This window comes from Carcharhinus amblyrhynchos, chromosome 15, assembly GCF_965287045.1.
Source record: "Carcharhinus amblyrhynchos chromosome 15, sCarAmb.v2.hapA, whole genome shotgun sequence".
NCBI lineage: Eukaryota > Metazoa > Chordata > Chondrichthyes > Carcharhiniformes > Carcharhinidae > Carcharhinus > Carcharhinus amblyrhynchos.
Genome location: NC_137338.1, coordinates 15,863,062 through 15,878,192, shown reverse-complemented (window position 1 = coordinate 15,878,192; position 15,131 = coordinate 15,863,062). Strand labels below are relative to the sequence as shown.

Genomic DNA, 15,131 nt, shown 5'->3' with positions numbered 1-15,131 from the left:
TTCCCCTCCAAGCTGTACATTATCCTGACTTGGAAATATATCACTGTTCTTTCACTGTTGTTTGGTTAAAATCCTGGAACTCCCTTCTTAATATAGGATCATAGAAACCCTAGAGTGCAGAAGGAGGCCATTTGGCCCATCAAGTCTGCACCGACAACAATCCCATCCAGGCCCTATCCCCGTAACCCAACATATTTACCCTGTTAGTCCCTCTAACCTAAGCATTCCGGGACACTTAAGAAGTAGTTTAGGCCAGTCAACCTAACCTGCACATCTTTGGACAGTACTGTGGATGCACCTATATCATATAGTTCATCACCACCTTCTTGAGGGCAGTTAGGAATGGGCAATATATGCTGACCTAGCAAATGACACCCTTACCCCGTGATGGAATTTAAGACACCCACTTGTTGAATGTCATGGCCACCATATATTTTTGAATTGGCTATTTGGTAATGAATGGCTTTTTTCAGCTATAAACCTTAAATCATGAAAAATCCAAATTGAAAATTCACTTTATAAAAATGACCGTGTACAAGTATTACTTCGAAATAATCAACTTTGTATGGTTCTAAAGAATGACAAACAGTTCAAAATCAATTTCAGTAAATATTCCAAAATCAGAGAAAATAAATAGTTTTCCCAATTACAAATAAGTGTACATATTTTCTTCTCTCCGCACTGCTCCAATGATGAAAAGCTTGAAACAAGATTTTAATAAATAATCTACATGGTAATAGAATGGTATGTTTAATTTGTGTAATGATGAATCACTTTTTTTTTTAAAAGTCCTCGTGGGGCTGGTGATTTGTCAGAATTAGTGGTTGTGGAGTATTGTTGAAATTTTTCATTTTGTATTCGTCAGAACACTTCACAAGATTGCCAGTATAGGTGGAAAGGAACATTTTATACTGAGAGAAGAGAAATTTGATTGATTGGCAAGTGGACTCTGGTAGAGGTGTTACTGTGGAGAATGCATGTTGGTGATGCCTAACAGTTAACTGCCAAGTTTAAAATTTAAATCAGATAATTTGCCCCTGACTTTTCTCTCAGGAATGGGTCAGTGAATGCTGTCATTTATTTTGTTTAGCTGAAATAAGCACAGTGTGTTTGTGTTCTTTCTGTCTGTAAACAACAGGGCCCTGTGTATATCACTTCCTGCACTATATATGAGCCAAGGTGACAATCTTAAATTGGTTGTCAAAGTAATATTTAGCACACTGAGGATTATTTAGCAAATTTCCAATCGCAGAATCACATCTAATTCTGGAAACTGTGTTTTCAGTTTGCAAGCACGGGCTTGTTTGCTACAGTCTATACCTTGCCCATTACGAACAGTGACTGGGATGTGCTGTTTAATATGATTCCCTGCCACTCTTTGGATGTGGGCCTACATACCTAGCATCACACTGGCACTGAAATTCATATCACATTACTCCTTGTGCCAGACAGGATGTCATTTTGGCTTGATGACAGTATCCTGTTGGTGAATACCACTTATGTCGTTACTGCATAACAGCAGTGTGAAACAGCTACCTTCACCTGTTGCTCAGATTTTTGGGATATCTGCCCTTCCTTTATAATCTGAGGCAGATGGGGTACTTTTCAGGGTTGAAAGTGACAGCCTTGGTACTATTGTCCATGAGATTTTGTGATTTACAGTTCTGAATGATCTGATCAGAGTAGCCATTATACAAGACGGTGACCGTATTTCAATATGAAGCTTGTATGGTGAGCAAATGGCTCGGGCCCTATTTACAAGATTGCTGATGAGATCAGTCTTATAGTATGTGGAACTGTAAGAATCCCAACACACAAATTGACCAGTGCAGGTAGGCTTGCAGTACACCATGCTAGGGAACCCTTGGCAAATTTCTCAAGGGGACTTCACTTTTCTGCTCCATCTCAAAGTAGATTTGAATCTGAAGTGAAATCCATTAAGACATGTAAGGAAGTTATTACATGCGCCTGCCTATTGCAGGATTCCAAATGATCTGTCCAATGTTCACTTGCAGTGTGAATGTCTTACAGCTTTGTGAGGTCTTAAGACCAACCCAGACTTACACATCAGTAAACCTGACAAAGAGATGGGAATAGGCAGCCTTAACAAGGGTTATGATATCAGCAAAGTGCATGCTATTGTTAACGATGAGTGCAAATTTGTATCCATTGGACCGGCCATTCGGCATGACCTGAGAGTGTTGCTCAAAAGTAAGTTTTTAAAAACAATGCTTGCCAGACATGTGTAAAAGTGATGAGCTTCTGTGTGGGCTTTGTCCTCATGGCTTGCTGCTGTTGTGAATGTATGGGCTGCCCAAGACACACACAAGTGACGTCTTTGTGTGCCCCATCATATCTTACGACCAGTTCTGCACAAAATGAATTGACCAAATGGTCACTTTGGGCTCTGAAAAGTGGCCAGTTATCTTGGATTACCTTGGAAGGGCAGGGTATCTCAAAAATCTGAACAGCAAGCAAAACTAATTATTTTGTGCCACTACTATGCAATAGCAACCTGAATGGTACTTGCTGCCAACAGGATGCTGCTGTCAAGCTAAAAAGACATGCTGCCTATCATATCAATGAGTAATGTGGTGTTTTTCAGTGCCAGTGTATGTAGACTATGTTCTAAAGACTGATGGATCATATCAATCAGCATGTCCCAGTCTCTATTCACAACAGGCAACGTACGGATTGTGCCCATCAAGATTGCAAAACTCAAAACACCATGTGCATCATTTACTAAATAATCCTCTGTGTGCTTAAAAATTGTGCTAACAACAATTGAGATTGTCAGTCAGGCTCGCAGTGTGGTGCATTTGCATGTACTGAAAGCTACATATGTTAATACATAGAACACCATTGTTTACAGACAGAACATGTAAACACATTCCACCTATTTCGGAGCCATTCGCTGACTCGTTGGTCTTGGGATCAAGCTGTTTGGGTTGAATTTTAAACCAGTTTTGGCAGTTGACTGTCAGTCACCATCAACTGGTACATTCTCCATGGCAACATCTCTACCAGTCAGTGTACGCTTGCCAACCAGTCAGCATTCTCTTTTGTACAGTATAAATTGTTGTTTACCTCTTGTACTGGTATTCTTGTGAAATGCCCTAATGAGTGCAAAACAAAAAGCTTCAATGTATCTTTTGTCTGTAATTAGTTTTGATTAATAATTATTTGAGCATGAAATTGCATTATTTATTGAATAGAAGGTACAATCTGTAGTTTAACTGAATAATATCTTCATATACCACAGATAAAAGTTGTGTTTCCACGCCCAATTTAAGGGATTATCCCATTGCAGCACAATTTGGGAGAGGAAGAGGTGCTCTGGCTGCATGGTTAAATTTTCCGTCCCGCTCACCTCCAGGAATTAAGCAGTAAATGTATTTAAGAATATTCAAGACTGTTAAAAAGAAAGGCATTTAATACAGCTTTTGTTTTTACTTGATGTTCTGTTGCTAATATTCTTGCGCATTTGGCATAAACCCTGCATCGGATGTGGGAATACCCCAGTATCACAATATGAAACCATGCTGTTTATCAGAGTTTGCATTTGCAATGATTCCAATTGCATGATTGTAACAAACTAAGATCAGTTCTTCGTAATAAGATTGATAAATCTTCATTGAAAATATTGAAAAGATGTTGCAATTTTCAAATGATGTAATTTGATAAAGAGAAATTGAGGAATATGTCTTTAAAAAATACTATTGTTTATCTAAAGATCTGCAGATTTTTTGTGGGAGAAATGACCATAAATTCTTGTTTGTTATGTGTTCTGAATGATTGTTCCTGTTAAACTTGCTAAAATAAAAAAAATTAATGAGCGTTATATTTTCTGATTTTTAGTACAATCATTTGTAGATTTGAGAATTATAAGAACATAAGAAATAGGAGCAGGAGTAGGCCATCTAGCACTTAGAGCCTGCCCCGCCATTCAATAAGATCATGGCTGATCTGTCGTGGCTCAGTTCCACATTCCCACCCTCTCCCCATAACCCTTAATCCCCTCTCTTATTAAAAACCCATCAATCCGCGTCTTAAAAATATTTAGCGAGGTAGCCTCCACCACTTCAACGGGCAGAGAATTCCAGAGATTCACCACTCTTTGAGTGAAGAAGTTCCTCCTCAACTCCGTTCTAAACCGCCCCCCCTTTATCTTGAGGCTGTGCCCCCTAGTCCTACTGTCCTTTCTGAGCGGGAAGAGTCTCTCCACCTCTATCCTATCCATCCCATTCATCATCTTATACGTCTCAATGAGATCTCCCCTCATTCTTCTAAACTCTAACGAGTACAAGCCTAGTTTATTCAGCCTCTCCTCATAGCTCAACCCCCTCAACTCCGGCATCAGCCTAGTAAACCTCCTCTGCACTCCCTCCAAGGCCAAAATATCCTTGCGTAAGTACGGCGCCCAGAACTGCACACACTACTCCAGCTGCGGCCTCACCAATGCCCTATACAGCCGCAGCAAGACCTCCCTGCTTTTATATTCAATCCCCCTCGCTATGAAGGCCAGCATCCCATTCGCCTTCCTGACCACCTGCTGCACCTGCAAGCTGGGTTTTTGCGACTCATGCACAAGGACCCCAAGGTCCCTCTGCACTGTCGCCTGCTGCAGTTTTTCGCCACGTAAGTAATAATCCTTCCTACCGTTATTCCTACCAAAGTGGACCACCTCGCACTTGCCAACATTAAATTCCATTTGCCATTTCCTGGCCCATTCGCCCAGCCTATCTAGATCCTTCTGCAGACTCTCCACACCCTCTGCACAATTTGCCGTTCCACCAATTTGGAAGTTTGTTTTACTTACCTTCACAACATGCTGACTGATGCTAGACCAAAGAGCTGATGCTAATTTTTGAGCTTACCTGTTTAGCTAAGCAGGAAAAATTACCCAAGCAGAGACAGAATGAGAAATTAATTTTGTCTGTATATTTGTGAATTTATGAATTTCTTTACAAACAAGTAAACTTGAAAAGCATGATTGTTACTAGAGTATTTTACTTTATCCTCTTGCAACAGAATGATTTAAGGTTTGTCTTTACCCTGCAGAAAAAGACCAAAAATTAACTCTGAAATTCTTCAAAGACCAAGCTAATTCTAGGCAGTTGTGGTTGGTCTATGTTTTCAGGTAATTCACTAAATTAATTAATGATCTCCTAAAAGAAAATAATAGAACTCTGAAATATTTTTGTACACCAAAGTTCCAAAGGAAGTTATTACTGACTTCCACCATGTTGCTCAAGAATTTCACTACAGTTCTGCCAAACTCTCAGGCTGTTGATGTCCACATCACGAAAGACTAAGAAGATTGCAGTCGTGGTAAATCTCCTGATGTCCTCTGCTCCCCAACACACTGAAAAACTAGGTTTGAATATTCAGGCATCCTTCCATAATCTTCAATACTCTCAGCCAAAATTCATGGTCTTGTTTTCTGGAGGTTTCATACTCCAGTTTTCTGAAGGAGACATGTGCTGTGAATGAGTATTCTTTTGTCACTTTGACCTCCATGCTTTTCCTTTGGGCAGGAGGCATCCCCCTGCTCAGTGGACCCTTTCATTTGCCTCCAATACTCTCCGTCCACCTGGACCCTCCCCGAGCCTGTTGTCCATTATTGTTTTGTGTTATTGAGGAATGTTAAAGCTCATGGTGTAAAGAGTAACATATTGGCATGGATGATTGACTTGGTAACAGGAAATGGAGAGAAGCCATACATGAGTTTCTAAGTAGTATGCCAGAGGGATCAGTACTGGAACCTTTTTACACATTATATAAGTGACTTGGATGATGGGACCAAAGTTATGGTTGCTAAATATGCTGACGAAATAAAGCTAGGAAGGAAAGTAAGTTGTGAAGAGAATGTAAGGACAAAGATTGGTTAAATGAGTGGGCAATCTGTCAAATGGAATATAATGTTGGCAAATGTGAATGTTTCATTTTGGCAGGAAAAATAAAAAAGAAACATATCTAAATGGTGAGAGATTGCAGAGCTCTGAAGCTCAAGAGATCTGGGTGTCCTATTGCATGAATCGCAAAGGGTTGGCATGCAGGTACATGTTAGAAATGGCAGAGGAAATAATCCTTTGGCACTCACAGGGTGGAAAGCTTATTATGGTTCTGTGCAGCATGGGAATGAGTGAGGGCAGAAGTGCGGGAAATGGGTTGGATGTATTTGAGGGCAGCGTTATTCACAGTGGGGTGGAATCCTCGGTTCAGGAAACAAGACATGTCAGAAACGCAGGTGGAAAATCCTGGTCCCCAGTTTTATTTTCCACCTCATCTGATGTCTTAATAAACATTTTCTCTTCCTTCATGTATTAAGCAACTTGAGCTTTTTTTTTCATTCTTGGGATGTGGCCTTTGCTGGCCAGGCTACCATTTATTGTCCATTCCTGATTTCCCTTGAAAGTGGTGAGCTACCTTCTTGAATCACTGCAATCCATATGTGTAAGTAGTGCACAGTGCTGTAAAGGGACAGAATTCGAGGATTGAATCTAACCCTATCCCATCTCACCCCAGCTTTTGCCGTGTATTCATTATGCCATCTGACCTTCCTCTCTCTGATGCTGAATCATCAGTGCTTACAATGGATTCATGTCCCCACCTCAAAACATTTTCAGACTTGGCACAGCTTTAAAGTATTATTTCATCACTTTGACCTCCATGTTCAGTCCTTTGGGCAGGAGACATCCTCCTAGTCAGTGGACCCCTTGTCTCTAGTAGTCTCCCTCCATCTGGACCCTCCCTCTAGCCTCTTGTCCACTATCTTTTCATTGAGAACAGTTGCTGTGACATCAACCTTCTTAATTTACCTGCACCCCTCACACTCTTAACGTGTCTCCTTATGACCTTGCAGCACTCATCAATCTTGTGGACAATGGTAGTGCTGTAGTTGGCCGTACTGACTTCTACCTCAGAGGCTGGATTCTAACTCTAAGACACTTTTTGCCTCTCCCTGCATCATGACCAATCTGACTGAACACCAAGCCACCATTTCCAGGACCATCACTGACCTCCCCTCCTCTGGATATCTTCCCTCCGTCTCATAGTCCCTTAATCATCCCAAAATCTACAAACAGGACTGTTTTGATAGACCCATCATTTCAGCCTGATCTCCTGCCCATTGGATTATTTCTTTCTATTTTGACTTAGTTTTTGTTTCCTTATCCTGTCTCTTACCACCTACATTCAAGATGTTTCTGACACCCTACATCATTTCAACAATTTTTAGTTTGCTGGCCCTAAATAGGAGCATGAGAGCCAGATGGTGAATGGAAATGGCAAGTGGCCAGAAATCAGTATCATGCTTGCAAACTTAGGAGGTGTCACCAGCCTGCATTTAGTGTCTCCAGTGTAGAATAGACCACATTGTGAGCAGTTAATATAAAAGACCGAGTTGAAAGAAGTATACCATTGGTTGATCTGGAACTAATAGGGCATTTAGGGTGGCATGGTGGCACAGTGGTTAGCACTGCTGCCTCAAAGTGCCAGGGCTCCAGGTTCAATTCATCCATGTGGTTGTTTGCACATTCTCCCTCTCTGCATGGGTTTCCTCTCACAGTCCAAAGATGTACGGGTTAGATTGATTGGCCATGCTAAATTGACCCTAATGGCGGGGGACTAGCAATTAAATATGTGGGGTTACGGGAATTGGGTGAGATAGTGGTAGGTACAGACTCAGTGGGCCGAATGGCCACCTTCTGTACTGTCGAGATTCTATTCTAACTGCCTCCTCTTCTCTATGGAATTTCAAGCCCTCTACATCCCCTCCCCACCCCACCCTCGGTGTCTGTGAATAGAGACCTGAACAGCCTGCCTGGCTGAATGTGTTCTCTCAATGAACAATTTCTCCTTTAACTTGCCAAGTAATAGGTGTGGTGATGGATATTTACATAGGCCCTGCCTTGTCAGGTGGTGTGAGCAGAACATTCCTTGCTCCAATCCTACTCAGACTCCCTCCCACAACTCTGGTAGAAAGATGACTATATCAGTGCCATTTCCTGCCCTTGCCAAGAACTATTAATCCCAACACCTCAACGTCTCATGTAATCACAGGTATAACACCTGTCCCTTAAGCTCCTCCTTTCTCACTGTCAACATTAGTTCCACATCAATGAATGATATACTTTCAATTGAGTCTTCTATATTAACTGCTCACAATCTGATCTCTACATTGGAGAGATCAAACACTAGCTGGTGACTGCTTTTGCAGAACACCTCTAGTCGACAAACACAACCATGACTTTTGGTCACTTGCCATTTCACCATCTTGCTCACATTCCTCAGTCTGCTGCAGCCTAATGCAAGCTTGAAGGAATGAACAGCAACTTGTCTTCGGTTAGGCATTTTACAGCCAAACCTTTGGACTCGAGGTCAAAAACTTCAAACCATGAACTCTGTCCTTGATTTGTATTCTTCCCACCACCAAGTGTCAGCCAGGCTTTGCTAGCAGGCCTGGAGACTACTGTCTTGGGCCTGCTGATCATATAATAGTCATGATGTGGAGATGCCGGCATTGGACTGGGGTAAACACGGTAAGAAGTCTGACAACACCAGGTTTAAGTTGTTGGACTTAAACCTGGTGTTGTCAGACTTCTTACTGTTATCATATAGTAATCAGCTCTGTGCTGAGCTGATTGTGCAGGAAAGAAAAAGCCAGAAAGACTCGTTTTCGGTCACACGTCCTGCTAAATGTCCCTGGCTGATGTCTCCTGCGCAGCAGGCTGGGCAAATCCCAGTTGATGTGTGTCCTTTCAAACAAAAAAGTGAACTTACTTACATTGTTTAACTCTGAAAAGCTGTCAGCTGAGCCATGGGAAAGCAAAAGAACAGAATACCATCTTGTAAGAACACAATTTGACTCAAATCACCCTCCTAAAATACATCTAAAGAAAAATCAAATCACAATTACATCATTAGTGCTTTGCAAATTACAGCTGGAATTTTACCGACACATCTGCCCTGATTCCAGGGACTGGGGACGACTCAGAATGGTATATTCACCATTGGCCTCGGATGGGATCGTACAAACCTCGGACAGATGTGCTGGTAAAATTCGACCAACGTGAGTCAGAGGATTTGCTGTTCTAAAGTAATTGTGGCTTGTTACTGCTCTTGTGACAATGCAACAACTCATGTGGTTACCCTACCAATTTAATTAAATATTTCAGATGCTGTTGTAGAAAAATGAGTCTAATAGTGTCAGCCCTCAGGTCAGGTTTGCAGCCTTGCATTCAGATCTTTTTAGGCTTTATAAAATCAAAAATAAGTGGCTGCTTATACAGAGACAGAGGCTTCAGTTTTCTTGGGGTCAGTTCATCTTCTGCGAATCAGCGCCAGCTGCAGCTAGTGGAGTTGAGCTCACAGCAGAGTATTACAACCAGTTTCAAGCCAATTAAAATAAAAAGCTGCATTACTTTTATGGACTGCAGCGTTTCAAGAAGTCAGCTCACCACCTCCTTTTCAAGGGCAACTAGAGATGGGCAATAAATGCTGGCCTTGCCAGTGACGCTCATGTCCCATGAATAAAAAAATTACAGTAGAGCTATAAACCTTTTGCAATAAATTGAATTGTGTGGTGTGTATTTAAAGGCTTGCATGGATGGTAGGGTCAAGTGGGGAGCAGGATAGGGCTGATGTGTTTTTAGGGTTGAAAGAGCAATGCTCCGAAAGCTTGTCCTACCAAATAAACCTGTTGGACTTTAACCTGGTGTTGTGAGACTTCTTACTGTGTTTTGATGAGTGCCTTGGTGGGCTCTTCAGAGAATACCAAGAAACACAAAGCAGCCGTTTCCACCATCTACAGCTCACCAAAGTTTCAGGGAATTTTTTTCACCCACCTGCCTACGAGAGGCATGACTGTAACAATATCTAAATAAATGAGAATTTCAGGCGGGGGGGGTAGCGAGTGAATAAGACTTCAGCTCGGGTTAAGAACATAAGAAATAGGAGCAGGAGTAGGCCAAAGTTAAGCAGCAAACAGCTTATACCTACTGATCTTGATGGCAAAATGCTGGCATTTTCAGACTCTCATGAAAAAGTGAAACTTATAACCAGTCCCTTTAAAAAATGATAAGTAATCATAAATTTATTAAAAGATCTTTATACAATGCATTCAAAACATGAGGCAAGAAGTGAAAAGTCATATAATCTATAAATGCATTGAAGTTTATAAAACATTGAAAATTTGAAATTACTTTTAAACTTTAGCAAGAAAGCAGTTTTCAAAATTGCTGCTGGAATGTCATAGCATTTTTTTTTAAAATCTAGATTTTTTTCCCCCCCAAATCCCATTTAAGACTTTTTTTTACAATTGGCATTTGCTTAAAAAATGTACAAATTGTTATTTATAACAAGATGTTCAGAATGGCAGAACTTAAAAACCACAATAAAATGCACAATATCTCATTATCAAGAAGGTTCTGTGGGCCCCATTTTACCAACAAGCTGCGCCCATTTTCAGGAGCAAAAACATGGTAAAGTCAGGCGTGAGGTGAGTAGCACGATCCATGCCCGCCTCCACGCTCGCTCCCTCTTTACCAAGCCCAAAAATGGCTGTGTTTGGGACTACACCAAAATGCATTTGTGTGCATTTAAACTGACGGTGAGCTACACACCAAAACTTAACTGCACTTCCCCTTTTACCACTGCATTTGCCCATCCAGAATCGGTGTGAAACAGACATGCGCCACAAAAGTCCGATTCGGGCACTCCAGTTAGTGACGAGGTAAGTGCCGAGAGTCCGATGGCTCTCTGTGGAGGAAGGGGGTCTGCTGCTACTCTGCCTGAGGTCGGTGGGAGGGGGAGGGATAAAGAGGTCAGTAATGTTGTTGGGGTGGGGCAATGTCTGTGGGGGCCAGGGGGAGACATTATCCAGCCTGGGAGCGATGTGGCAGGGGAGCAGCATCTTTTTTTTTGTGCATGGGCAGTTGGAAGCGCCGATCGGAACTGCAGGATTTCGGTTGTGTTAAGCCCTGCCCACAGGCATGGTTCCGACTCGCTGACATTCTTTCAGGCAGAGTGTGTATTTGTGGGGGGTGGGGGCCTCAGCATGAGTTAAAAGTCAGATCTCAAACACTTCCAGTTTCAAGTCTGCCCAGCAACTTAGAATCAAAATAGTAAAATAGGGCCCTATATTTTTGCAACCATGATAGTAAACCAGCAAATGGTACTCCCCATTGATGAAATTAGTTTCTAGTGCTGGTTAGCAGATCAAACTAATACAGTTTTTTTAAAAATATAAAAACTGTCTGAAGTAATTATAAAGAACATAAACTAATTGACAAAAATACGATCTCGGCTTAAAAAATGGTTCTCAACTTTGAAAGAAAATGTCATACGTGCCTCTCATGGTTTTAGATGAGAGTCTTGCCATTCAATTTCTCACTGCTATCTATAACTCATGAATGATGTGTGTAAAGAGTTAGACAGAAAATCCCTTCAAATAACGTTAAAAATTGAGATCCGATTAAATATCACACTTAATGCCTGGGAAAAATCCAATAATTCTGTTTCTAAACATACCCAGAAAAGTTTATTTATCAGTGTCACAAGTAGGCTTACACTAACACTGCAAAGACGTTACTGTGAAAATCTCCTAGTCGCCACACTCGCGGTGTCTGTTCGGGTACACTGAGGGAGAATTTAGCATAGCCAATGCACCTAACTAGCACATCTTTTGGACTGTAGGAAGAAACCAGAGCACCCGGAGGAAACCCACGCAGACACAGGGAGAACGTGCAGACTCTGCACAGACAGTGGCCCAAGCTAGCTGGGTCCCTGGTGCTGTGAAGCAGCAATGCTAACCACTGTGCCACCAAAAGTCAACCATATGAGAGATTGTTTCCTGTGATACCAGTGTAGCAATAGGGCACCATAATGTTGTGTTTACAATTGTCAAACATATATCTGTTTGACAGAATCACACATGGTTCGTAAAGGTACTAAATCCTTCCTTCAGTTTTTGGGAAAGTTCTATTTTCTATCTTTAATGTGAGAATGTTGGAATGGGGAATAGGTCACTTTGTTCATACATTTCAGTCATACATTCACATCCTTTTTCAAGAATACACTGACTGGTGTAACACTCTTAAGTTACAGGTCACATGTTTTTGCCAACTGAGCATTGTGTAGCCATTGGAACAAGACAGCACAAAAAAGTGCTAAAATATCACCGGCATTGCTTCCATTCTCAAGAGTTTCAGACTCTTGAATTTCAGACAAGCAGTTTCAGTGTTGCATTTTTTTTCATATTGTTGCATTAAGCGTGGCCTACATTGTAGATAGGAGGATTGTTAAAATAGTTATGACCAAAAAAACCCAAATCTATAATACCAGAATGGGTTAAAAAAAAGTGTCATTGGTAACTGAGTATCAATAACTTATGATTCTTGAATAATGTTGATAAGCAAGCTAAAAGTACAATCCTTACCAACTGCATTAAAGTTGAGTTATTGCTAAACATATTATTTGAAATAGTATAGCACAGAGGAAAGGCCCATGAAGTCTTTTGCAGAGTAATTTAGTTTGTCCCTATTCAGGTTTTGTTTTTGAAAGTGGTTATTAAATCTGCATCAACTAACTTTCAGGCAGTGCATTCCAGGTCACAATTTGCTACAGTGATTCCTTACACTGCCTCTGATTCCTTTACCAATCATCTAAAATCTGCCGTGATCTACAACCCTTCAGCCATCGCATAATCCTTCATGGTTTTTAACACATTTACAAATCTCTCAATTTCTATGTTCTGATCTAATTTAACAATTTAAACTCTGACATGTTACTCCAATGTGTCCTGCGAGTTCTCCATAAATGTAATATAAACAGGGCCCAGTTTTAAGGCTGATAAAATTGGATACCCTAAATTAAAGAATTGGGCATACTAAAAATCAAACACAGTCAAACCTCAGGCCGGCCAATTGTACAATACACAAACCTGTCTGGGCTTGATTCAGTCTCCTATGAAAGATCGTTGCACTCTACTGATATTTAGCAGGAGATCATTGCACCCCATTGAAATGCACCGACCTATTGATAGAAGCCCAGATTGGGCCAGACTTTGTCACCACAAGTTCCTGCAGTTGGCTTAATCTGATAACAGGTCACATGTAAGCAACAACATGGAGATGGACACCTGGGGGTGGACCCTGGTGTCCTGTCAGGCAGACATCAAGAAACCCACTGGGTATTGGAACCCCCTCCTGGGACCTTATTGACCGGAAGCCAGAGAAGTTTCTGGAAAGGCAAGCAGGCAGGGGATAAACAGAGACATTTTCAGACACCAGCAGCAAAGACTCGATGAAGGAGGTGACCCTTAGCCATTCGGAAGGCTGATCGGAGAAGGAAGGAAGAAGCTGCCGTCGAGACTCACCTTCATGACACCGGACCAGAGGGACTCAGAGAATCGAGCCTGCAGTTTTAACCAAACCATCTTTGCGGGTAGCATATTTGAATCTGGGGTATCCTCTTGTTTTATGTGGGTAATTTAAGGGTTAGTTAGTAGTGTTATTGTTAATAAACTTGTTGAACTTTTACTTGTGTTTGTCCTTTGTCCATCTTGCAAATAAGGGCACCGGGGTAGAACATTGGAGTAAGCAAACTGGTCGAAAGTATTTGAGATTTTAAAATCACAACAATATACTGTTGAAAAGCCACATTCCAATTACAACCAAAGTAATCAACTGGCTGCTAAAAGCCTAGTCATGTTCTAATACATTAAACTATATGGATTCTCAAGAGTACTGACCACAAGATATTCTAAATTATTTGATTAGAACTGTTCAATTTCCTGTATAACCTTTTTAAAAGAAACAAAAAAAAAATCACTTTCCTTTAAACAAAGGGCCATAATAAAAAGTAATTAAATCCTACTGCAAGATTGAAATAGTAAAAATGATACGGAGGACTTGCACTTTCAAAAGGCAATGAAAATTAAGAGTGAAACTTGGGCATCTATAACAAAACATGGAAAAGGTTCTTTAAGAAAAATAGTCTGCTATCTATTTATATGTATACTCTTGTATAAAACCATCCCAATTGCTCACTATTCAATTTCACAATTTTAAGACCCAAAGTTATTTCACCCATTAGATTAAAGCCAGACAATGGCTTGGTTTACACATCATCATTCTCTGGTTCGTAGTGAGGTTTATTGGGAGGCACCAATGGTACTCTCACAGTAGGATGGGGAGAATTCTTGCCACTGTTATCATAACGAACATCATCATTGGCTCTAGGATAATCACGCTTGTCAAAATCTCGTTCAGGAATTTCCTCTTCATTGTCACCCTCCTCCTCGTATCCCTTCCTGTAGCGTGGATCCCTATAAAACACCACAACAGCATTAACCTTTGTAATAAAAGGAATGTTGCAATAAACAAACAAATATGGTGAATAAAAACTTTTCATGCTCCAAATATGCATTAATTTATACTTTATTAAACTAGAATGCATAAAAGATTTACTAGGATGCTACCGGGACTTGATGATATGAGTTATAAGGAGACTGAGGATAGACATTTTTCTCTGCAGCATAGGAGGCTGAGGGGGTGATATTTTAGAGATCCACAAAATAATGAGGGGCCAAATCTGAAAATGTGGCCTACATGTGACTCCATCCAGACCCATACAGCTAAATAGTCAATATCTTTTCCCAAAGGCAGGGGAGTCTAAAACTAGAGAGCATAGGTTTAAGGTGAGAGGGGAGAGATAAATAAGAGTCCAGAGGGGCAATTTTTTCACACAGAGGGTGGCAAGTGTCTGGAACAAGCTGCCAGTAGTAGTAATAGAGGGGGGACAATTTTGTCTTTTAAAAAGCATTTAAATAGTTACATTGTATAGAGGGATACAGGCCAAATGCAGGCAATTGTGATTACTTTAGGGGTTTAAACAAAAAAGGGTGGCATGGACAGGTTGGGCCGAAGGGCCTGTTTCCATGCTGTAAACCTCTATGACTGACTCTTTTGTAGGGACCTGACCGTCGCTCGCAAGCCAGCATTCGTTACCTGTTCCTAATTACCATTGAACTGAATGACCTACTAAGCCATTTCAGAGGGCAGCTAAGTGTTATGGGTCTGGATGGAGTCACACATAGGCCAGACTTTCAGATTTGGCATACTGGTGAA

The 15,131-nt window shown here is 41.0% G+C and overlaps 2 protein-coding genes across 4 annotated transcripts in view; one reads left to right on the top strand and one right to left on the bottom strand.

The window, feature by feature from the left end:
* LOC145352915 (protein maelstrom homolog) overlaps positions 1–3,780 on the top strand; it is a 51,502-nt gene extending 47,722 nt beyond the window's left edge. For all 3 annotated transcript variants that reach the window (XM_080203214.1, XM_080203213.1, XM_080203215.1), the window contains exon 12: positions 3,263–3,780. In XM_080203214.1, the coding sequence (XP_080059340.1) occupies positions 3,263–3,390 (128 nt within the window). In that variant the 3' untranslated portion in view covers positions 3,391–3,780. The remainder of the gene's footprint in view (positions 1–3,262) is intronic.
* A 10,042-nt stretch (positions 3,781–13,822) lies between these two features.
* gpa33a (glycoprotein A33 (transmembrane), paralog a) overlaps positions 13,823–15,131 on the bottom strand; it is a 46,174-nt gene continuing 44,865 nt past the window's right edge. Inside the window, exon 7 of the mRNA XM_080203455.1 lies at positions 13,823–14,329. Coding sequence (XP_080059581.1) covers positions 14,122–14,329 — 208 coding nt within the window. The 3' untranslated portion in view covers positions 13,823–14,121. The remainder of the gene's footprint in view (positions 14,330–15,131) is intronic.